This window comes from Podarcis erhardii, assembly GCF_964252035.2.
Source record: "Podarcis erhardii genome assembly, chromosome: 1".
Taxonomy (NCBI): domain Eukaryota; kingdom Metazoa; phylum Chordata; class Lepidosauria; order Squamata; family Lacertidae; genus Podarcis; species Podarcis erhardii.
Window position 1 is genome coordinate 23,831,832 of NC_138497.1, and position 23,989 is coordinate 23,855,820.

A 23,989-nucleotide genomic window follows, 5' to 3' on the forward strand; every position below is an offset into this window, starting at 1 on the left:
GTTTCGCAACACCTTTACATGCACAGAGTTAAAAAGCAGAACAGCAAGCAGCTGAAGCCCAGGCTTTCTCTTTCTTTCTACTGAAGCAAGCTATGTCTATTATTTCCGCAGGTTCGATCCATGCGACGTCGATAGCAGCCTCTAGAGTGGAGCAGGCACTGTCTGAAGTTGCCTCGTCTTTGCAGAGCAGTGCTCCGAAGCAAGGTCCTCTGCATCCTTGGATGACTCTGGCTCAAATCTGGCTTCATGCAGGTAATAGGGCACAGCTGCTGTTTTCTTTTTTCCTGCTCATTAGCTACAGGAATCTGTAGTCATTGCCTTCAGCGGGGCAGAATGTTTTTATTGTATGTCAGCTAAAAGCACAGCTTTTAAGGACACTTATACGGAATGTGGCATTTCGTTACATTTCAAGACAAGAACATTGTATGCTTAATTTATGAAACAGTAGTCTAGGGGAGGATGGCATTTAGTATTTAACAACCTTGTCAGGAGGTTGAGTTCCCCACCCCACCCCCGCCTCCCCCTTCCCACCCGCTGCTCAGGTTGTGTTAAGTCATGGAAATTTAAAGTGCCTCATTGAAAATTAAGAGTGACGTTGTTTTGGTGAACTTTAATCTGGGCAGCTCAAACCATGAATTTCAGGCAAAAAAGATAAAATGCCATCTGCAATTATATGCTTTTCAGACTGCAAAAGAGAATAGCAAGCTAAAACTAATTTCGGGAGGGGGGTGGAGAATCTGAAATACATTTTTTATGTAGAATAATAACATTGTAGAGTTGGAAGGGACCACAAGGGTCATCTAGTCCAACCTCCTGCAATGAAGGAATCTTCTTGCCTAACGTGGGGCTCGAACACAAGTCCCTGAGATTAAGAGCCTCACGCTCTTCTGACTTGAGGTGTCAATAACAAACTCATGTAAATGTGCTTTAATAGAGTACAAGAGATTGACTGAACCTTCTGGTGTTAAAGCTCAGATACGTGAGGTATATTGAGATATCGATATTACAGAGTTATGGAATAACGTTTAAGGCAGTTCGACCCACAAATGAGGTGGCAAGCTATTATCAGAGACTATAATGTACCTATTTCAAGAAACGATGCTGTTTTTGAAATACAGGTTAGAAGTAAAATCACTTTTCCCCAAAACAAATCAGCCGAAGACCCATATGATGTATCTGTTAACTGCGCTGTATTGTCTTAGACAGCAATTTAGAGGAATCAGATCCACAGATTATTTTCCCAAATGAGATGTTGTCTGCAAATATAGAAACTAGAATGCTGGTTACTCATTCATGAAACCCATATTGCGCTAATCTTCATCATAAGGTTGTTCTGAGGATTGGGGTGGGGTGGGGCAGGGCATGTACACTGTCCTGAGTGCATTAGTAGGATACAGAGATGAGAAACTTGCAGCCTTGTACCCAGCGTTGCTCCAGAATGCTGAGAAAGCAAAAACTCAGTGCGGTGTTGAAAATTTTGGTGTGCCATCTTGATTGAAAATGGCATCCAATGATGTCCATACCTGCTTCTTGATCTCAGAAACCATCATGCAAAATTTTCATTAAGAAATGTCCAAAATGCATAGAAAACAGACAGACAGACAAATACCGTTCCAAAATATTTAGTAGGGCTAGTAGTAGGTTGATAAAAACAAGAATAGGAAATATCAGCTACCAGTTTCCCAGTAAGGGCATAAAGGTTTGCAACTGTATATTGTGATCCTACACATATTAATCAGAAATGAATCACATTGAGTTCAGTGGAGCATGCTCCCAGGTATGTAAGGTTAGGACAGAAGCCTTTGTCTGCTTCCTAAAACGACAAATAAAGATATGAAGAATCTTGCAGGGAAGAAAAGAATGTACTTGACCTCAGATCTGAACTGAGCCTTGAGGTTGGAAATATAAAGGTATATGGTGTGACCTCTTATGCTATATAAAGGGGACAGATAAATGGGAGCAATTTATGGTACTGAGTTACAAAACAGTTTGATTGGTTTAAACTTTGTTATGTTGTAAAACATCTTGTTGTTAATTATGTTTTATCAGGCAAAATAAATAAATTAGATGCTTGCCTACTAATTCCAGACAGACATAGTGCAGAACGGTCACAATGTGGATGATGCGTGTTTGGGTCTTCCACCATACTTTTCAACTTGAAAGCTCCTTTTTAATGGGAGCAGTAGTGTGGGAGGTGTATTATTTACACATTGCCCATATTTAAATATTCCAAATTCTGTTTGTTCCCCCTTGAATTAAAATGATTGTGTTTAGGTTTTAAAAAAAACAAAGGTAACTCCTAAATCCATAGTTGATCAATACCTTTGTTAGAACCAACCAAAAAGTTACAAGAGTCTTACGGCAGCTTAAGGTCTCACTTTTTGTTTTGTTCTTTAGTCCTCTGTAAGATCAAACTTGTCTAATGCCTTTTCTGTGCTGACTTCTTCCAACTAGCGGAGGTTGTTGGGTATGCCCAATAGTTCTGCAAAGAAAAATGTGATGTCATAGTAGCACACGCATGCTTGTGTGTTTGGGGAGCTTTTCTTCTGGAACAACAGTCCTTCATATATTTTATTTTATTTTTATTTTTCTGTAAGCCTCAGAAAGCCTTGAGGCTTATTTCATGCCTGAGACAGTGGCCTTTAAACAGTTGACATGTTTCAAATGGTGCTCAAGGTGGCCAAAAGCAATGAAATGCAAATAAAATAAAGCACAATAATATGCAAAGTGAAAACATTAAACAAGGAAGATAAAATACACCAGTAAAATGGCACCTATTTTGCAGCGGCCAAGACTGCATTATGAGTCAAAGGCTGCCGGAATAATTCTCTTCCACACCTTGATGAGAAGGGGTTCCAACTTTAATGCCAGAACCCCACTGTTTGCATTGTATTTGTATGCAGCGCCACCTTGGATGGTCCCATAATATTTGGGGTTGGTGGGCGGGTGGGAGAGAAAGTAAGAGGTGGTTTGTCATCAGGAAGAGAGGCCTGACAAGTACAGTATGGTGTTTTGTTGTAAGGCACTGTTACTGCAGTGGAAAGTACGTTAAGTAAATGTCCCTGTGGTACATCATGAATGGCCCTTGGGATCCTGGCTGTCACTTTTTCACTTATTTCTATCATGCTCATGATAGTAAATAGCACTTATTTAAAAACCTTCGTATGGAAGCAGTTTTTTATATATCAGCCACATAATTTTACAGCGATGGGTAGGGGGAAACACAATTGTGTGTGTGCGTGCGTGTAGATGTTGTTTGGTTATTAAAGTACAAGTGAGCAGGAAAGGGGAGATATATAGGGAATTTATAAATCAGCATCTTTACTTCTTCTGTGAAAACTGAGTTAGCTCAGAGCAGTATGAATGATATCAAGCAAAATTTGAGAGAGGGAGAGAAAATGCCTGAAAGTGTCAGTGGAAACAAATTGCATGCAGTCCCTCATCATTAATAACTCATTGAGAGACAGACTTGAGTGCCCATCTGAGCCTAATCGCAAAGCATTTTGCTCTGTAGCCTGGGCTACAAAATTATCAAATGCTTTCATGAGGTCCTTGATGTTTTTATGCAATTATTGGAAGGGCTTCATCAAACTTTTCAGATTTTCCTTTATTCTTCCTCTGCTGGTTCCCAGCAGATCGAAGTGCTAATATATGCCTTCACACCTTTGGTTAAAATAATCTTTACTTACTGGGCTGGGATCCAGACAGCTACTTTAAGAATCCCCAAAGGCTTGCATGTGCTCCTCAGATTCCCCACCCCTGCCTTTGAACACTTCCCCATCCCATATTGCTAACAGTTTATGAAACTGTCCCTCGGTTTCAAAAGCGGTTGCTATAGTAGAGAGAGGAGTTGCTCTCTTAGAAATAAAAGTCCAACTTTCCCCTGAGTATTTGGAACTAGTTGCCTGATTCTCAGCCCCAACCTGGAGCTGATATAGGGGGTGGGGGTGGGGTCATATTGTGTGACTGGACTTTGTTCAGTACACGTGACAGTTTAGTTGAATCCCACCCATTGTGTTTTTAAAGGGTCTCAAAGCTCATGCATGTTGTCTGAATTCTCCTGTTCCAGGGCCATGTTGTTGCTGTTGTTTTTTTAAAAAAGTTCAGGGATAGTAATAATAACAAAATAATAGTTTAAAACAAAATAAAAAAATTCCTTCCAGTAGCACCTTAAAGACCAACTGAGTTAGTTCTAGGTATGAGCTTTCGTGTGCATGCACACTTCTTCAGATCTGAAGAAGTGTGCATGCACACGAAAGCTCATACCTAGAACTAACTCAGTTGGTCTTTAAGGTGCTACTGGAAGGAATTTTTTTATTTTGTTTTGACCATGGCAGACCAACACGGCTACCTATCTGTAAAATAATAGTTTATTATTTATACCCCACCCATCCGGCTGGGTTTCCCCAGTCATTGTGGGCGGCTCCCAACAGAATAGTCAAAACACGATAAAACATCAAACATTAAAAACTTCCCTCAACAGGGTTGCCTTCAGATGTCTTCTAAAAGTCAGGTAGTTGTTTTCTTTCCTTGACATCTGATGGGAGGGCGTTCCACAGGGTGGGTGCCACTACCAAGAAGCCCCTCTGCCTGGTTCCCTGTAACCTCGCAGTGAGGGAATTGGCACAAGGCCCTCAGAGCTGGACCTCAGTGTCCAGGCTGAATGATGGGGGTGGGGACTCTCATAGAGATAGAGATAGTGTGGAGAGAGATGGGAGAGGTTTGAAGGCTGTTTTCTTTCATATGGAAACAATCCAGTACTATTTTTCTAGAAAAAGAGGTGCTGGAACTCACCATGAACGCCTCCCTTGTTCTCTTCTAATGGCAACGGTGCCCACCTGAGAGGTGCCGGAACTGATTTCTGGTGAGTTCCAGCTGAGAAAAAGCCCTGAAACAACCCATGCAACCTCATTATTATCCCACATCAGAGCTAAGCCCAAGTTTCCCTTTGTTCCTTTCCCACCCTACCCTTTGTACCCTTGGATTCACAAAAGCTGGCGTCTCAAGAAAATTAATGAAGATTGGAATATATATAATTGAGAGGGGAAATCTTTGCTTGAGGTAGTTCCCTTGGGGAACTTAGCCATAAAACAATCAATGGAGAGTATATTAGAAGAAGAGTTTGGATTTGATATCCCGCTTTATCACTACCCGAAGGAGTCTCAAAGTGGCTAACATTCTCCTTTCCCTTCCTCCCCTATTAATTAGGGAGGACCATTCATTCGTCTCTCTCCTTCCTCCTCCTTACAGCTGAAGTATACATAGGAATTGGAAAGCCTGCAGAAGCCACAGCATGTACTCAGGAAGCTGCTAACCTCTTTCCAATGTCTCACAACGTTCTGTACATGAGAGGTCAAGTGGCAGAACTTAGGGGAAATATTGATGAAGCCAAACGCTGGTATGAAGAGGCCTTATCTATCAGCCCAACGCATGTCAAAAGTATGCAGAGATTGGTAAGTCCTGTTTATACCACAGAATGCATGCGAAGCGCTTAAACACTGGAAAAGGCTTTGCATATGTCAAGTGCTTTGTGATTAATATTATTATTGCGCCCCAATTATACAAACAGTTGGATAATTAGAAATTTGTTGAGCAGTCTACAATGATGTTTCGTAAGTTCAGTTAATGTGGGGCCTTAGGGCATTGGTCTCAAAACTGTTGTGAACCTATCTGTGGTAGAAGAAGAGAAAGAGAGGACAGAACCACATAGGTAAAAATAATAAATAAGAAATAAACCACTTCCAGTGCTGCTCCTTGGCAGCCCCCCACCCGTGCACAGCACAGTTGCAGCAACAGCCGCATTTAGCTAGTAGAGGGGGGACTTTTCTTGGGGTGACTAGTTTGACTCGCACAACTTACAGTTGTCAGTGGTGGCTTTTTGCCCAGAGGGGCCTTTCCCAGGGTCAGCCAGGGCACCCAGGAGAGGCGAGGTGAGACAGCCAGGAGAGGTGGGTGTCCCCCTTTCAATCACCTGATGTCAAGTTCCATTTTTGCTCCGTGCTTAGAAAACCCAACAGGAACACAGCTCTCCGCAAGCATCAAAGGGCCCCATGCAACACTAAGCACAGGGTTCTACAGGTGACACCTATCAGCTGGTCAACAACCTCTACAAGCCATATTTGGGCCAGCCATGTGTCGTATCTGCACAAAAGCTCATGTCCTATATGCTGCCAGATTTTGGGCAGGTGGGTGCAGGCCCATGCAGCGCTTGTGTGGGGCCCGGGCAGGAGTCTTGTTAGAATGAACTTATGAACTCAAACAAAAAAGCAGCAAGTCCCAGGTGCCCCTGTCAGCTTAGCCCTCTGAGACCCAGGCAAATGTACTCGGCTGTTCCCTGCTCTGTGTGGGCGTGGCTTGACTAAGCCCAAACCACCATGCCTGCCTTGGTGAGCCTAATTAGGCTGTAGGTTCTGCACCGATGTTAGCGTAGCTTTGATTGTTCTCCCAGATTGCAGTACAACACTGGACCTGCTGACATGCTCATTTTGATTTTGTTCACAGTATGAATTACTTATAAGGCATTTAACTGCTGCATAAGGCATTTCGCTGCATCTGATTTTCGTACAACTTAACTCAATCTTTTTACCTCTTTCCTATTCATGTCTTCTGCTTCATGTGGATGGAAATTAGTATTGATTTCAAATTTCTTTTTCAGTTCTTCAAGTGGTTGCAAGTTTTGTAATAAGTTTTATTTCTAAATGCTGTGTGTGTGTTTCACATTTATTAACAGAGGAAGGGGAGTCTGAAATATTTGGGCACAACAGTGAAATTCCCTTGGTTTTCCTCTACATTTTCTCACTAGTAAATGTGATACCTTATATAGTTTCAAACATGTGGATGGTGCCAAAAATCACACAACATCCCAATATATAATATACAATTCAAGACAAAGATATAAGACACCCAATGCAAATATGTTTCTGTCAGGGAACTGCCATCAGAGCCAGAGGGAGAGGGAGGGCTCCAGAGGGATTCCGGAGAGCGTCCCAGGAGGGAGAGAAGCAGCCCATCTTCTGGGGAAGGAAATCAGCGTAGCACCAGTGGAGAAGGGGGGAAGATGGGGGAATCGGCGAGGTGGCTCCATGACTCCTCGCCGGAGACCAGCGGGGAGAGCACGGGTCCTCCGCTGCCCACACCCTCCCTGCGCAGAAGGCTTCCGCGCAGGGAGAGTAGGCGGAGACTAGGCGTCAAAGAGCTTCTTTGCTGGAAGAAGTTCAAGAAACGCCCACTGACGGATTCTGCCAGCGATTGAGACAGCCACAGGTGAGTGGCTGTCCGGACAGAAAGGGTTCACTCAGGCAACCCAGCCAGGTGTGGCGCCGATTTTACGCACGAGCAACCCCTAGGACCATTACAGTTTCCAACGATACGGGATGTCCTACAATATAGATCTTTTGGAAGACTGTCTTATTTAAAAGGGGGGGGGCAGCAAGACTTTTGATATTATTTTCCAAGGCGGCTAGAATGCTAATCTTTCAAAACTGGGGGGGGGGACCCCAACTGCCAGTGATATAAAAAAATAAATGTAATAACTTAGGAGAAGGCACCCCAGGATGGCAAGGTATTCATGCTCTCTCTGCCTCATTCCACAACAACACAGTCCAAGTCTATTGGAGGGGGTGTGTGTCTTGTTTTATTTGTCTTATTTGTTAAAACCAGCCAGGAGGGACTAAAGAATGCCATGTCTAGTTTGGCATTAGCGAACGGTTCATAGTGGTACAGAAGTTATAGGCGCAAGTTTGGGAATCTCCTTTCGGCCAGCAGGAATGGTATCTTTGATCTGTTCCATTAGAATTGTATTGCAGAGTAGCCTTTTCAGTGTAGCTTTGCTGTGCAAAAAAACCCAAAAAACAAAACCCCACTGTCCCATTTTAACATAGCTGTTCAAAGTACCTCTGCTGCAAATAGATCTCAGTGGAAAAGTTATAATCCCTTCCTTGTACCCAACGTTTTTATTCAAAAGTAGGAGCTTGTTTCTGCCTAGGCCCTTATGAATTATTCAGAGAGGCTTTTCCTCCCTGCATCCCGAAAAAGAGCACATAAGGCAAAACACCAGAATGGAACACAGAACAGGGGAAGGTTTCTTTTTCTTTTCTTTTTTGGTTCTCCGGCTGTTCGAGATAATTAAGCACATTGGCAAGTGCTAAAAGGTACCTTGTAAAGCGCGTGGGCGGTGGACAGAAAGCAGCACACTTATGTTAAAATAAAAGCCATACATTAAAATCCCTTGCCTTGCCCACTTGAATTCAACTTGAAAGAAGCAGTTTCTATTATATTTCCAGTAAAGACTCCTCTGAACACCATAGAGACTCTTGTCCTCAGCTGATAGAAAATGGGCTAGGATAACTTCCCTTAATTCTGGGGAGAAGCCTCCTCCCCCCCTTTCCATAACAAACGTTACACAAATTTCCAAGATTTAGACAAGAGTGTGGCCCTCTTCTTCATCCTCCCCATGTCCTTTTGCCATTTCTTCCCTTTATGTTTTTCCCCTTTACATTTTGGGCCCCTGCCAATTATAGCAGGCTGGGTCCTACGCTGCCCCCAAAACGTATGCGTTTTCAGTGTCAAGTGTTTACTTAATATATGCAAGTGAGCAGTCACAGTTTGCATTTGCTAAGGGCTAGCGTCTGTAAAATGGGAATAACAAGTCTTCATAGTAATAACAGAACGAGTAAGAGATCAGTGGCATAAGGTTTATGTACACACTTCCTAAAATTTTGAAGAGAGGGTTTTTTGACTGTGTTTCTAGTTTCCTATAGCTAAGTTTTCTTTGGGTGGATGCTGGTATTATCTGTGTCTCTGCTAGGACTTTTGTAAGAATTCACTTTTATCAGTAATTTTGTACTGCTTTTATGGTGGATTATATTTTATTGTATACATTTCTGTACGCCACCTTGTTGTGTAAACCGGCATTTACCGGGTACTTAAGTCTGAACAAACTCACCCAGTTCTGCTCCATTATTATGCTAACTTGAGTTAGATTCTGCTCCAAGAGCCCATTTCTCCAGAAGAAAAACATTTAATTACAGTGTATTTTTTTGTGTTGCCATTCCTTGGTGCTCCAGCTGAGCATCTATGCATACATAGGGAGCCCGCCTTTCCCGAAATTGGCTCGAGGGGGTCAGGAGAAAACCCGGAACAGCATAGAGGAGCAAGAGAGTGGCCAGTGGTCAGGATATCTTGTTTGATATTCTTCTTTCTGTTGGCAGAGCGGATAATTCCATTAAGTATTTTTTTTTAAAAAAAAATCTACTGGAAAATAAAATAAAAAAATTCCTTCCAGTAGCACCTTAAAGACCAACTAAGTTAGTTCTAGGTATGAGCTTTCGTGTGCATGCACACGAAAGCTCATACCTAGAACTAACTTAGTTGGTCTTTAAGGTGCTACTGGAAGGATTTTTTTTATTTTGTTTTGACTATGGCAGACCAACACGGCTACCTATCTGCAACTGGAACTACTGGAAAATGTTACTGAAACAAAGTTTCCGCCTTGTAATGAAACAGTTTTTATAGTGGTCCTTTGAAGATGAAATGTCAGGTGGCAGGTTCATGTGAGCTTTCCATTTTATTGTCTCCTTTGTGTGTTAGCGTTGGAAAAGATGCTCTTTTCCATTGCTTATCAGTTCAACAGAAGCACTTCTGTGATTTGGAAAATATAAATTAATGGCAGTGCTCAAGCTAGAGCAAGTTGTGGCAATGACTTCATGCTCGTGTATCTAATTGCATTGAACTAAGCAGATCCTTTCTATCCAGGCTTATGATGTCATTGCGATTCACTCATCTTGTATCTGATTGAAGTGCTAGTGTTGAACTTCACTGGCCTAACAAGGTGCATTCTTCAATAGAGTTGTATGTTGTTGTTGTTTAGTCGTTTAGTCGTGTCCGACTCTTCGTGACCCCATGGACCAGAGCACGCCAGGCATTTCTGTCTTCCACAGCTTCCCGCAGTTTGGTCAAACTCATGCTGGTAGCTTCAAGAACACTATCCGACCATCTCGTCCTCTGTCGTCCCCTTCTCCTTGTGCCCTCCATCTTTCCCAACATCAGGGTCTTTTCCAGGGAGTCTTCTCTTCTCATGAGGTGGCCAAAGTATTGGAGTCTCAGCTTCACAATCTGTCCTTCCAGTGAGCACTCAGGGCTGATTTCCTTAAGAATGGATGGGTTTGTTCTTCTTGCAGTCCATGGGACTCTCAAGAGTCTCCTCCAGCACCATAATTCAAAAGAGTTATATAGCGTGTTTTATTTAATGTTTTGTCAAATTGTGCATATCAGAGAACAGTGTTCTGTCATGAGGGTCAAGCCAAGCTCATCATTTAAAATAATAATGATGTACAAGGTGTAGCGCCCCCCCCCCCGATTTACTAGGACAAATGACACATGATGCTAAAAGTGTCCTTAGTAACTACTTCAAACTTTTTCCTAAGACTCATAGCCAGCGGGAGCACTCATGGAGATCACAGCTTGGGAATAAACACTTAAATTCTCCGTGCACACTGCTGTCCTGGTGCAACTGCTATTGAATTGCTTTAAAGACTTCATGTAGCTATTAATAACACATTTAGCCTGACATATAGTTTTGCCTTAAAAGAATGGGCAGAGAATTCTTGAGAATGCAAGAAACCTAGCCTGTTTCACAGAATTCAAGGAGATGCTGAATGTCTGCATTTCAGCCCACTGGTGCAGCAACATACTAATTTTGTATCAGCATGCCAATTTTTTTAGTAATGTATCAGTATCAATATTTGCCTAGTATATAGGCCAATTTAACTGCAGTTCCATGATTTCTGAACCAGACATAATTATGTGTAGAAACTTAAATGATCCAACTAGGAATTTTAGTAAATCAACTGATTAATCAGCTAGCCAATTAAATCATGACTAATGCTCAGTAGCAGTGCTGTTTCCTGAATATTAACTGATGGTAACTTCATTTTGACTAAGTATAGCATGTGTTGTTGGTTTTAGAAGAAGAACATGCATCTTTAAAAAAAAATGTAAGGAAGCTTGATAATGTGTTTATAGTGTCTGCTCAGTTAGATAATACACTGTATTACCTTTTAATTTGGTGAGTGGCTCTCCTATTCAAGGCTTCTTAAAGCAATTTAATGTTATAATGTTAATTAAGAACTGATTATCAGTTTTGCTGCAAAATTGGCCATGAAGATGTGATGTTGAATGAGATTAAATTATATTCCGTTACCCCCCATGATCCTTAAGGACTGGGTGAGCTGCAGGCAATTCAATGAAAGTAGTAATTTTCTTTGCTGCTTGCCTATATCTTTTTTCTGTCTCTGATCTTTGTCACTGTTTAGTTCTACAGTTGTAATATTTGCATAGCCTTGTGAGATCCTATACTTAAATCCAGCATGCTGTTTTCCTTGCACTGAGCCGCTACACCAGAATGCAGCAGAATAGTTATCGTGTTTACTCACTTTGTCGAATGTTAAGGCCTTTATCTGGACACTTGGTCCTGTTTAAAATACAAGGAGTGGGGAAGAAGAAACAGGGCCTTTTCAGTGGTGGCTCCTCTTGCTTAAACCTGTTTAACCAGGCAAGTTCCCTGGTGAATGTCAGAAGGTTCCCAAAGACCTTCCTCTCTAGGAGTGCCCCTTGGGTGAGTGATTCTGGCTCTTTGCTTCACATTAGTTTTAGATTTTTAGTGCTTAGCGATTATCAATTAAGCTGTCTAAAAGAAAAACTTGGCCAATAAATAATTCCATGTGTAATGATGAACTTGTTCTCCAAGTGTGGATCCTTGTGTAGCCAAACTGGCAGGTATCAGCACATCCTGGGAAGCCCTAGCATTTTGAAGTATGAAAAATCTTCAGACCAAAATAAAACAGTAAGGATTGAGCGTACTCAATGGCCACAGAATGCAGAGTGTCTAGGGGTGGGAAACCAAGAGGGGAGATTTCAGTAGAGCATCCTAGGAAACGGGATGGCTGCCTGGAAGGAACACTGAACAGGAGCACTGCACACTGCAATATTTTGACTTCGGTCTTCCATGATCTGCTTCCACCTCTCCACCCGCTTTTTTCCTGTGTTGAGCAAGAAGGTCTGAAGAGGGGTTCTGAGTAAGTTTGACTTGATCCCCATGCTCTATCTTCTGCTTACCCATAGTTTATATTGTGGCATTATTTCAAAAAGCAAGGCAAGGCTTTTAGGGAAGCATCCGGATTATACATATTGAGACCCTGACATTGTCTTTGGGAATATAGTTCTGTGGCATTGTTTGGGGCTTTTGCTTAGGAAATTGGATGGAGAAGCTGACAAAGATTCGGCATGCTAAAAGGAAGCTTCCATGCCCCAAAGCCACATTTCCCTGCATAAAGCATTTGACCTGGAAGAAAGGGTCTTTTATAGCACTTAATGGTCAGGTTTTAAAAGGGGAGCAAAGCAGACCATTAGCAAACCACCAACCTTGAAAGAGCGCAGAGACAAAAGGCCCTGTTAGCGTTACAAGGGAGCTAAAAGCTTAAGCATCATGCAGTCTTCTTTGGGAGATGCTAGAAAGCATCATGCACAGGAAGCCCAGGAGCTGTGCGCACATTTCTTTACACTTTTGCTTTGGATAAAAATGTGTTTTACATGTAGCTAGTTAATAATGGAGTGAGAACCCCAAGTATATATTCTTTACTCAAGGCGTGACTTTTCAAGGGAGTCGCTCTTTCTTCTCCTCCTGCCATCTGAGGTGAGGCAAGTGGTAAGAGAGAGAAGGCTGCTGGCCATGATGGCTGTCAACGGTTTCCGCTGTCTGAGGCGGTGTGCCCCTGAATACCCATCGCCATAGGTGTAGCCAGGATTTTTGTTGGGGCGAGCAGGCCTTTTGTTGAGGGAGCAGAACCTCAAGTTTGTTATGTATTTTTATTGGTTTTATTGATTGGGGGGGGGACTGCCCCTCCTTGGCTATGCCCATGCCCATTGCTAAAGATCGCAAGTAGGGAAAGCTCTGTGGCAATCAGATCCTGCTTGCAGGTTCCCCATATGCGTCTGATTGGCCACTGTGAGAACAGAATGCTGGACTAGATGTTCCCTTCTTATTTCTTACAGTCTTTGTTGTTGTGGCATCCAGTTTGTGGAGCTCTCTCCCGAGGAGTCTCTCACCCTGAGAAGAGAGGAATAGAAAAGGGAAGGAGGGAGGGAGGGAAGGAAGGAAGGAAGGAAGGAAGGAACTTCCAATTTCCATCTGTCAGTTACATACAAAAAAATTATTCAAAATATTCTCTCTAGGCTAACATCCAGCGGTTCTACCTTCTGGTAGTGGTAGTAGTAGTAGTAGTAGTAGCAGTAATTATTATAATTTATACCCCACCCATCTTGCTGGGTTTCCCCAGTCACTCTGGGTGGCTCCCAACAGCATATTAAAAACACAATGAAACATCAACCACTAAAAACTTCCCTAAACAGGGCTGCCTTCAGATACTTTCCCATTCTTCAGACCTAAACATCTCAAGTTCATTCATTTTCGTTTCCCAGGCTGTGACTTCTCCCATTGGGTCATCTTGGAATTTTAAGTACCAACTTTCATTTTTTAAAAAGTCATATTTTAGGTTTTGTGGTTGTGAAAGCATGATGACCTTGAAGCTGAACCATTAGCACAAACTAATACTTTGAAATATTAACTTTTTGAAAGCATCATTAAGCTTGGCTTCTTCTTTTTAAGCAGTAGAAGAAGAAATAGGGGAAGTACCAGTCAGTTGAGCTGACAGTTAGTGCCCATGTGTTGCTTCAGTTAGCGTGAATCATGAGTATATTATCTTGACACAAAATAAAAAATGCATGGAAAAGAGAGAAAGTGCCTCCTCACGTCACTCACATTTATGTGTAAATCATTTCTTGGAAATCTTTGCAGTTATTTAGCTGCTGTACAAAGAATCTTAGCGGTGAAAATCTTGGCAAAATGTCTGCTCAGAATGGCAGAAAGCACAATTATTGGAAGGGAGGGGAAGTTTTGGTGCAGGTGGGTAGCATGTGAGAGATATAGATTCATTATTCCTATGTGCCCACTAAGTTCCCTGGGGTGACTCTGGGCAAAGTTGCTCAGCCTAGCTCACCTGAGAGCGCTTGTGATGCTCTTTGTACACTGAAGTTGGATATAGGATAACAATAACAAGGTAGATTGTGTGTGGCTTCTGAATGGCCTCTATAATTGAAACCAGAAAAGTACTTGTAGAAGGATGATGAAGATGATGACAATGATGTTAATAATAATAATAATAATAATAATAATAATAATAATAATAATAATTTCTTATTTATAATCTGCCCATCTGCCTGGGTTTCCCAAGCCACTCTGGGCGGGTTCCAACAAAATATTAAAATACAATAGTCCTTAGATATTAAAAGCTTCCCTAAACAGTGCTGCCTTCAGATGTCTTCTAAAAGTCCAGTAGTTGTTTTTGCCTTTGATATTTGGTGGGAGAGTGTTCCACAGGGCGGGTGCCACTACCAAGAAGGCCCTCTGCCTGGCTCCCTGTAACCTCGCAGTGAGGGAACCGCCAGAAGGCCCTCAGAGCTGGACCTCAGTGTCCGGGCTGAATGTTGGGGGCGGAGACACTCCTTCAGGTATACTGGGCCGAGGCCGTTTAGGGCTTTAAAGGTCAGCACCAACACTTTGAATTGTTCTCGGAAACATACTGGGAGCCAATGTAGGTCCTTCAAGACTGGTGTTATCTTGGTCTGTCAAATATTGTGTTTTTCATATGAAAGGACATCAAAAAACATAGAAACCTGACTTGAAAATAGATTTATTTTGATACATTTAATCAATTATATAAGACATATTACTGTACTATTGAAGCTTACATAGTCTCCTTTTACTTCCTAAGCAGCCAGAGATTCATCACCTGGAGCCAAACTTGAAATAGTGGCTTTTTTTTCTTATGCCCAGAGTACATCTTCTGCCTAGAATTCATTTTCTTGGAAAAACATTAAAAAGTAAACAACCAAATTGAACAATTGCCACATAAATCATAAGATCCAAAATGAAAGTACAGAAAATTAACAGCAACACCCACCCCCAAACAAAACCCCCTAAACAATATTCTGTTCAGCAGCCTCAGCTTTTGCAGCTGGAGTCAGTCCAGGCCCTGCCCTCCCAGGCCGGGTGGAAAAAGGCAGGGAGCAGGTCTTCCAGGACTCAACAGTCAAGATTCTTGATCCCCCTCCGCTCAGAAAACACCATTTATACTGTTCTGTATAATACCTGTACAAAAGATGCAAAACAGGTTTTTTTAAACAACAACAATTGATTTGTTTCAGTAGCCTAATTTGGAAATAGAAAAGAAAGGCTATTTCTGTTGTTAAACAGTTGGTAATCGGAAATCCTTGGTACTCTACTGCAAGTTACCCAGAGATCTATCCTGCATAAACAAAGCTCAGTAATCTTTTGTATGAGCCATGTTTTGTGGCTCTTGTATCAATATTATTTACTTTTCTCTTCCTCTGATTAAATGTTTAGATTCATATCAGATTGAAAATGCTTCTCTGTAATTATTTCTGCTTATACTGGGGAAGGATGACTTAAGTAAGCAGTATTGTTGTACTAGAAAGCAAAAACATCGCATCTCATTTTGTTTTGTTGCTTTTAATTAAAAGCAGCTACTCAGTTGAATCTATACACCTATGAAATAAATGGCTTCGTAAAATACACAGCAGGGCCAGCAGGAGGTGAGAAAATAAGCTTAGAAATGAAGGACAGAGAAGTTGTGCCAATGTGGAAATATAATTCTCCTACATCAGGGCCAACTCCATTTCCTCTTTTCAGATTTCCCCCCACTTTACCGCAGGTTCAAAACCATGAATGTTACTGTTTTCTTGGCAGCTCAGGATGAGCTTTAATGGATTTAAGTGTTTCTGACTTGGCACATAACCCACTTGTAACAAATTTCAAAAGAAAACAGATTTACTGCCATTCAACATGAATTTATTCCATATATGTCAGATTCACATCACCCTTTATGAAAGCAACCAGTGGGTTTTTTTTTCCTGGGGGGACGGGACGCAGGGATATGCATACCCCTAAACATTTTGTGAATCTAAGTTTGGCCTCATTGAGGGGCAGTATTTTAATACGAGTAGGAAAATGTGAGTACCCCTAAAAAATTTTTTTAGAAAAAAAGCACTGAAAGCAACACACACTTCGTGGAGGGCCCTGTGTTGTGTGTACACAGAGAGATACAGGCACTTTTTCGGGCAGCCTTTTTACAGCACCAGCATTCTCATAAACTGTAGAAATGTTCATCCAAATGCACATAATTGTGGTATACAGTAGTTGTTGTTGCTGCTGCTGCTGCTGCCGCCACCATGTTCATTTTGTGCCAGCCATTAGTTACTGAGAAATAAATGAGTAACTGCCCTGCTGAGGTGGGGTGATAAATGGAGCAATGATACAAAAAGCAGAAAATTTGCCAATGATGTGCTTGATCTTTGGAGTTGATCAAGAAAACCTATGTAAAAGCAGGATGTACTAAAAAAAAGAGGCCAAGGGAAACTGTCTGTCTGGTAGTATTGCTGACAAAGGTGTCCTGTCATTGTACAAACTGTGACTTTTTGGTGCAGCTGGATTCCTGAAAAATCTAAGGTTTTTTTTCCTGTTTCTTTTGCTGCGACCGAATTCCTAGCTCTGACTGTTGCAGAGATGCATTTTAAAACCGTGTGTGACTCAGGCCTCATGCAGCTGAGTTGTGTGGGTGGATGCAACTTGCATTCGAAGAGAAGTGTTATGATTTAAACAGAAATAGATATCTAAGGGCGGCAAGCAGTTGGACTTGTGTTCTTTTGCCGTAGGAACCTGGAGGCAGTACTGCAGGCCAATTACACATCTTGTTAAAATAGGCCACAGGGCTTGGTTTTTCAACCTGCCCATGCTGCAAAGCCAAAAAGATGTAGACTGTTGTGATACTTTGTGCATTCACAATTTTTAGGCCAATAAGATACATCACCTGAATCATGCCCAGAAGAAAAGCTTGCCTGACACTTGCTTTGGTGGTGTTTCGCTGCCAAATGAAGGCCTTTTTATTTTCCCAGGCCTTTTAATCTATTTAAGATTTTTTAAATCAAATCTCTGCAACTTGTCTTTCTTCTGTAGCATACTTTTACCATATTGTTATTTAATTTCGAATTGTAAGCCTCTGCTTTAGGAGAGCCTATGCAGTCATACCTCGGAAGTCGAACAGAATCCATTCCGGAAGTCTGTTCAACTTCCGAAATGTTTGAAAACCACTCACTTCCGGTTTTCGATCGTTCGGGAGCCAGAACGTTCAACTCCCAAGGTGTTCAGGAGCCAAGGTACGACTGTAAACTTTTAAAGCAAATAAGTAAATAAATAGTTCAGCTTCCCCCCAGCGGCGCGCCCTGAAGCTGGGGGAGGAGCAAGCTGCCCATGGCGGACATTCGGCGTGCCACCAACCCACGACTCCCAGGCTGTCAAAATGAAGGGAGAAGGGGCAAATGCCGCCAGCAAAGCAGCATAGTTCCCCCCCTTACCCCAAAGGCTCGGGGTAGGCTTGGGAGTCGCAGGGGGGTAGCGGGCTGAATCTCACCCCCCTCGGTGAGGACACCCGGGGTGGTCTGCCCCCGCCACCCCCCTTCCTATGCCCCTGTTTCCCCCCACCAACCTGGTGCTCTCCAGATGTTTTTTCTCTACTGCTTCCCTCAGCCTCAGCAATGGTCAGGGACCGTGCAGAGTTGTAATATCTGACAACCTCTGAAGGGCTTAAGGCTGGGGAAGGCAAATGTTTTCTTTAAGCAGCATGAGCCTCCCTTTATCAGCATGGCATTTAAGGAATAAGCAAAGATTTCTCAGCAAGAAAGGGAATGATTTAGAATTCAGTAACAATAAAACAGAAGTATGTTTTTATTTTACTCCAGCTCTTCTTCCTTTGATACGAGCTGTTATGGCTAGTATGAATTTAGGATGAGTTTTAATGCAGCAAGCGTCCTCATGCCCAGTTAGGCCAATGGTGCGCCTAAAACGGCACTGCTACATTCTTTACTTTAAATATATCTAGGTCCCTTTTAGTTTCTTTTGAAATTGATTAAATTAGTTTACTTGAAATCAGTGGAAACATCAATTGATTGTCATGTTTAAAATACATATTTGGCATTCCAGAGCGCTGCAGCTTAAAACAAACCATACACTCTTGCCATTTCAAATGTTCCTCATTACAAAGCTTTTCTTTCTTCTGCAAGGAGCTGCTTTCTTGTTAAAGACTTCTAGAATTGCACTAACTTGTTTCATGCATTCATTTGTTGTTGTTTTGGAGCAAAATAAAGTTCAGCATGTAGCAACAACCATGGCTGACCTTATGAAAACACTGTTGCCAAGCAGAAGAGCATTTTCCCGTTAGCAACAAGAGTTTTGCAGCAAGGAAAAGCAATTCAATACCTTAGCTCCAAGGTTAGTTTGAGGGCGACAGGGCGGGAGGGTAAGAACAATGAGGATTGGACTCTTCACTATAGCACAGCTGCATTTATGTAGTGTACTAGAGAGTTTGCATTGTACAATCAAATAGACAGGAACAGGCATGAAAAACAAACATAATAACATAGTCAAGACATACATTACATACAAACAGTGTTCCACTGTCTAGTTCAGTTCAATTCTTTTATTGTGAGGCCTTGCAAAGTTTACTTTTTAAAAATAAATAAATAGTCCTTTTCTTTTTCCCTTCAGAAGAGAAACAAGTAACTGTTTTGAAACCCTTCCATCTCTAAACGAATAATATATTCTGTTGATAGCCTTCCCCTGGCATATTGAGGATTTGGACCTGGGGGAGAGAGAGATGGTTCCCTATATTTATCAATAATCCACCAATAAAAGAATTCAAAATAAATTATCTGGTGAAGTTTTGCCCAAAATATTAGATGTAGAATCTAGAACTATTTGAATAAGCTGTAATTTTGCCATTGACCAGAGGGATTCTTGAAGATCCTAGATAAAGTAGGATCACTAATACCCAATAATGTAAAAAATATATTGTGTTTCAATGTAGAATGGATATTATATTCCAATAGCCTTAACTGGCACGAAAATATAGTTTGACTACCTGTTAATTTTTGTCAGTTTTTATTATTTGAATGCAAAGTTCATTTATTGTGAGTCAGGTGGAGATGAAGGATTAGCAAGGAATGTTTGCATTCTAAAACCCTCTTGGGTTTGTTTTCTTTACTACATTCATATTTTCAAATCTGAATGCCGCTTTTAAGATTTTATCTCGTTTGCCCAAAGCACTTGCCTGATTAGAATAAACAGATTAAATGTCACATGTGCCCTTTCTTCAAATGAAAGCACTAATAAATAGTTTCCTGGATCATTTCATGCTTCCTTTAGAGAAGCAGCCATGCTACTCCTGCTACCCTTTTAATCCGCTAGATAGACAATAAAATCCCTAAGAAGGAGGAGATGTCTGGATTCATTTATTTGCTGATATACTTTTAACCTTGCCCTCACAGTCGGTACGAAACCTGTACCTTTCTCTGTATGTGCAACTGATACAGCTGGAATACCCCTATCCTTAATACTAATTTAGAATACTAATATTCCAAGCATAGTCACATCACAGAGTTGTTATAAAGGCATTGTTATTTTAAAAAATGCTAGTTATCCAGTATGGTTGAATTCTGAAGGATAAATAAAATCTAATGGTGCTTTAGCTATAGTGGCTGACTGAAAAGAACTCTTTTTATTTAAAGGTATACTGTGTATAAACACAGCTCACTAAAGTACATTCTGCTCATTAAGAACAATCAACAGAATGGGAAATGTCACCTTTATATACCTTAGAGCAGTGATTTTCAACCAGTGTGCTGTGGCACCCTTGGGTGTTGCGGGCAACACTGGCCTCTGTCCCTCTTTCCTTCTCTCCCTCCTCTGATGCCCTCTCACATCTCTGTCTCCCAAAGGCTTGCACAGCTGTTTGTTGCAGCGGCCCTGGCTAGAAGCTCCCCAGGCAAATGGTGCCTCTGGGGCTGGCCAGGGGGTGCTGGTTGCCAGGAGCTGAGGCGGCCTCAGAGTAAGCAAGTAAGCAGGTGAGGGAGCCCAGCCAGCCAGTCCGCCAGCCCTTGCTGTTGGGAATGGACAGACAAGTCCCAGGCACCCTGTGGGGCAGTGTGACCGGGGGTGGTGGTGGCAGCAGCTGCTTGGAGGACTCCCAAGGAGAGGGGAGAAGAGAGGAGGCTGAGGAAACACTCCACAAGGAAGGGTGTTTTTCAAAGGGTGAGAGGCTGCCAGCTCTGCAGGCAAGGGGTGACACAGCTGGGCTCCTGAGCCCCACAGGGGTGTCGCAGAAAGAATGTAGTTGGTCAAGGGAGCCGTGGACTCAAAAAGGTTGAAAACCTTTGCCTTAGAGTGAATGTCCCGGAGGGAGGGCAGTGGTTCCATGTATGCATAGTGTATCGTGATCTTTACATACTCGTTTAATTTGTTTTCTATGTTTACAAAGCATAGTTTATAGCCACTTGCTGTTCTGTTTGTTTTCTCAAAAGGCTAGCTTCTACCTGCCAGAATTTGAAGTGGAAGGAGTCCTCAATTGACTAATAGGTTGATGATCTCATTATTCTAGGAGTTTAAAAAGCTTGCCCTTGTTTGAGAATACCAAAGAGGAAACTTCCCATTGGGAAAAATAATCCTGTTTTATGGGGGCGTCCTTCCCTCTTCCCCCCCAAAAAATTGGTTCCCTAACAATTGCTTGACACAGAGGTGGAATGCCTCCCTTCCACTGACTCTAATAATTGCACATTCATGTGTACAACTGAACTGTTTATTTGTGTATTGATGAAGAATGCATACTGCTTGCCTTAACTGTAATGGAAAATTGCAAGAAGTGCTGTTGAATAGCTGCCTTTTCCTCCAGGATTGCACAGCCTACACTTGCCCTTTAGGAGTTCCTCTCAGCTAAATCACCGGAGGCTCAGCCTCTGCACACATACATCTTCCGTTCATTTTCCATTTTAGCATGTGCTCTTCCTCTTACAAAATTTGCTCAGAGTGCAGAATCCAAATATTTTGGGATTTGGTAACGGCCCAGCCTTGTTGCCATGGTCTTCTCACTTGCTCTGACCGAAGAATGTGCTCTTCTCTTTTTTAAATTTGCAGTATTTCATTGCCCTTCCCTCAACCTCTTTCTCATGGCACTGTTTTCTCTGCTTGCTGCAGGCTTTGATACTTCACCAGCTTGGAAGGTACAGCCTGGCCGAGAAGATCCTTAGGGACGCTGTCCAGGTGAACTCCACGGCCCACGAGGTTTGGAATGGCCTCGGGGTGGTTTTGCAAGCTCAGGGCAATGACGATGCGGCAACCGAGTGCTTCCTGACAGCGCTGGAGCTCGAGGCCAGCAGCCCCATTGTCCCTTTCACCATCATCCCTCGAGTCCTCTGAAAGGCTGTCCGGGTAAATTGATGAATCATCATGTGAGAATGTTAGGAAGCATGCTGCGTAAGCCTTCCTCCTGATTCGAAGGGCGGCTCTTCAGGCTGAGAGGTAATGCAACAAAACAGGCAATCTGCTCATTACTGTGGGGGATTCTGACTGTGGAAGTGATACAGCATCTTATTGTTAATGCAGAGAAATAACTAACCAGAAGTGTGGGGGAACCACACACATGCCCCCACCCGTGTATCACCTACATCTGCGCCCCATAGTAGTTTTAAAGCCTGACGCTATTGTTCAAATGGGTATTGTGCCATGTTTTATTAGGTGACATCTGAGTGTTATGTAAAACTTTAAATAGAATCAAACACCAACTGTAGAATAATAGATTCGAGTTAAAATTCAGTGGCAGAGCAGCCTATTTTTAACCAAGCCTGTCAAAGACCCGTTCTCTTCATGTCTTTCAACCTCTCTGGGCCCGGAATCAAAATGTGAAATTTGCTGTGCTCCATCTCTGCAGTAGTCCAGGCAGACAAATTAACCGAAAGGTTTATGTTTTTAGTTGTTTATAACTGTGATGTGTAGCTAATTGTTATTGCCTTTATTTAGAAGAGAGGTTGTGTACAAGAATATTTATATTTTACCAATGTATGCCTGTTTAAAAGAAGAAGAAGAAGAAATGAAAAGAAAATATTAGTTATTTAAGTTTAACTTTTTTATGTGAATTCAGAGTTTATTTATCAATGGAAATATGTAAAAAGATGCTAAAAATGGAATATTTACCGACATTCCTTATGCATTATAAACCCACTTGGCTCAATGGGAAGATTATGTTAATAATAAAAATGATTTTTGGATGGATATAGTGCTTGTCCTTCGTTTTGAGAGCTAGATGAAAATAATCAGGCTGCCCCAAAATGGCCGTCTGTACCACAACACAGCCACAGTAGAAGATTTGATTAATCTGATACCTCTGTTTTACAAAAAGATGCTCAGAAGAACATCTAATTTGAACTATTCTAAAATCCAGGGCAAATGCCAGATCTGAGAAAAGGTCGAGATCCACCATTAAATCAGGGGCTCAACTGGGCTTACACATAGCATGCTGGTTCAGTCATGTCAGAATCCTCCAAGAAGTGGTTTTAGAGCATACCATGTGAGATGGGCTAATCTGTGTGACAAACAGCTGCCACTTGTTGGCCACACTTTCCCTTTGCTCAGAGTTCACTGTCCAACAGTCTTTTCATTTGCTGCACATAAGTATATGAAAGGTGTAAACCAATAGACCACTTTTATGTCGAGTTATATAATACTTAATACAAGCAGCTTGTCTTCCTATTTAAATTGGGGTCTGAAAACAGCCCTTGATCACAGCTGAATCAAAAACTTCATCCAACTGGCCTGGAAATTCCTGTTGAATTAGTCTCCAACGGGGAGCTGGGCCTGTTTTGTTAAAAGGTACTTAAAGCCACCGTTGGACCCTGAGATGGCAAATGCTGTGGAGCATTGAAGAATTAGCTCTTATTTGGCCAGCAACTGTACAGACCCCTCGATCAAAACAAGACACAGCAGGTCTAATTGGTAATTTACAGAAAATGGAACCAATGTGGGTAGCCATTAGCAAATTAACTAAAAACATGCCTTCCTACTTGTAATTCCCTTTTGCTTGATCATCATGCATAGGGCTTTGGCCATGTGGCAGCAGTCGGGTGGAGGGCAATGAAGTAGGTTCTGCTGTCCTTTAAAACATTAATATCCTGCCTTTTAAAAAATCTGGCTAAAACACTGCAAAATCTATAAAAGTTGCATTACAAGCCCGGAATTGTAGCTTAACCAACAACTATTAAGAGTGTTTTTGACACGGCACTCATTTCCCACTAGTTTATGGTTGTGTTGTAGAACCCCTGGGAGGAAAATATCCAGCTTGGATTGTAGATCGTGTAAGTTAACTTCCGCGCATGATCTGTAACAGTGCACTTCTTGAAAACAAAAACAGAAGGGAAGAGTGCAACACAGATTTGCAAGAAACACCCCACCCCCACGGTTGGAGCAGCAGTGGTGGTGACTGATGTCCATTGGGACCAGTAGGGCAGAAGGAAGAGAGGTCAACAGTAGGTGGAGCTAGATCAGTTATTGGCAGAGCTTGACCCAATGACTGGCTGAGTTCTACAATGGCAGCTAAAGAAGAGGAAGGTGGCAGCCCATGTAACATTCCCTGGACTGTTTGTAAGTAAGGCAGCAGGCAAGTAGGGGCAGACTGAGGTTGATGGGGCAGTGCCCCATTTGCACTAAAGGATCCAACCTGCACCAAACACACACACACACACACACACACACACACACACACACACACACCCCTACTTTGTGGAAGGAAATTAATAACCATGACAGAATTGTCACTGTGAGCAATTGACTTGAAATAGTTTCATACATGGGGGGGGGGGGGACACAATGATTAACCTGTCACATGGAAGATGGAGCAAGCCTGTTTTCTCCTGCTCTGGAGGGTAGGACTCAAAACAATGGCTTCAAGTTACAAGAAAGGAGATTCTGACTAAACATCAGAAAAAGCTTTCTGACAGTAAGATGCTTTTGACAGTGGAATGGACTACATAAGGA

The 23,989-nt window shown here is 42.1% G+C and overlaps 1 protein-coding gene across 3 annotated transcripts in view; it reads left to right on the forward strand.

Moving 5' to 3' along the window:
• The window catches only part of TTC7B (tetratricopeptide repeat domain 7B), a 99,737-nt gene extending 77,506 nt beyond the window's left edge, over positions 1-22,231 (forward strand). For all 3 annotated transcript variants that reach the window (XM_081859546.1, XM_081859547.1, XM_081859548.1), the window contains 3 exons: positions 112-252; positions 5,251-5,453; positions 21,158-22,231. In XM_081859546.1, coding sequence (XP_081715672.1) covers positions 112-252; positions 5,251-5,453; positions 21,158-21,379 — 566 coding nt within the window. In that variant the 3' untranslated portion in view covers positions 21,380-22,231. The remainder of the gene's footprint in view (positions 1-111; positions 253-5,250; positions 5,454-21,157) is intronic.
• The last annotated feature ends 1,758 nt before the right edge of the window (positions 22,232-23,989 follow it).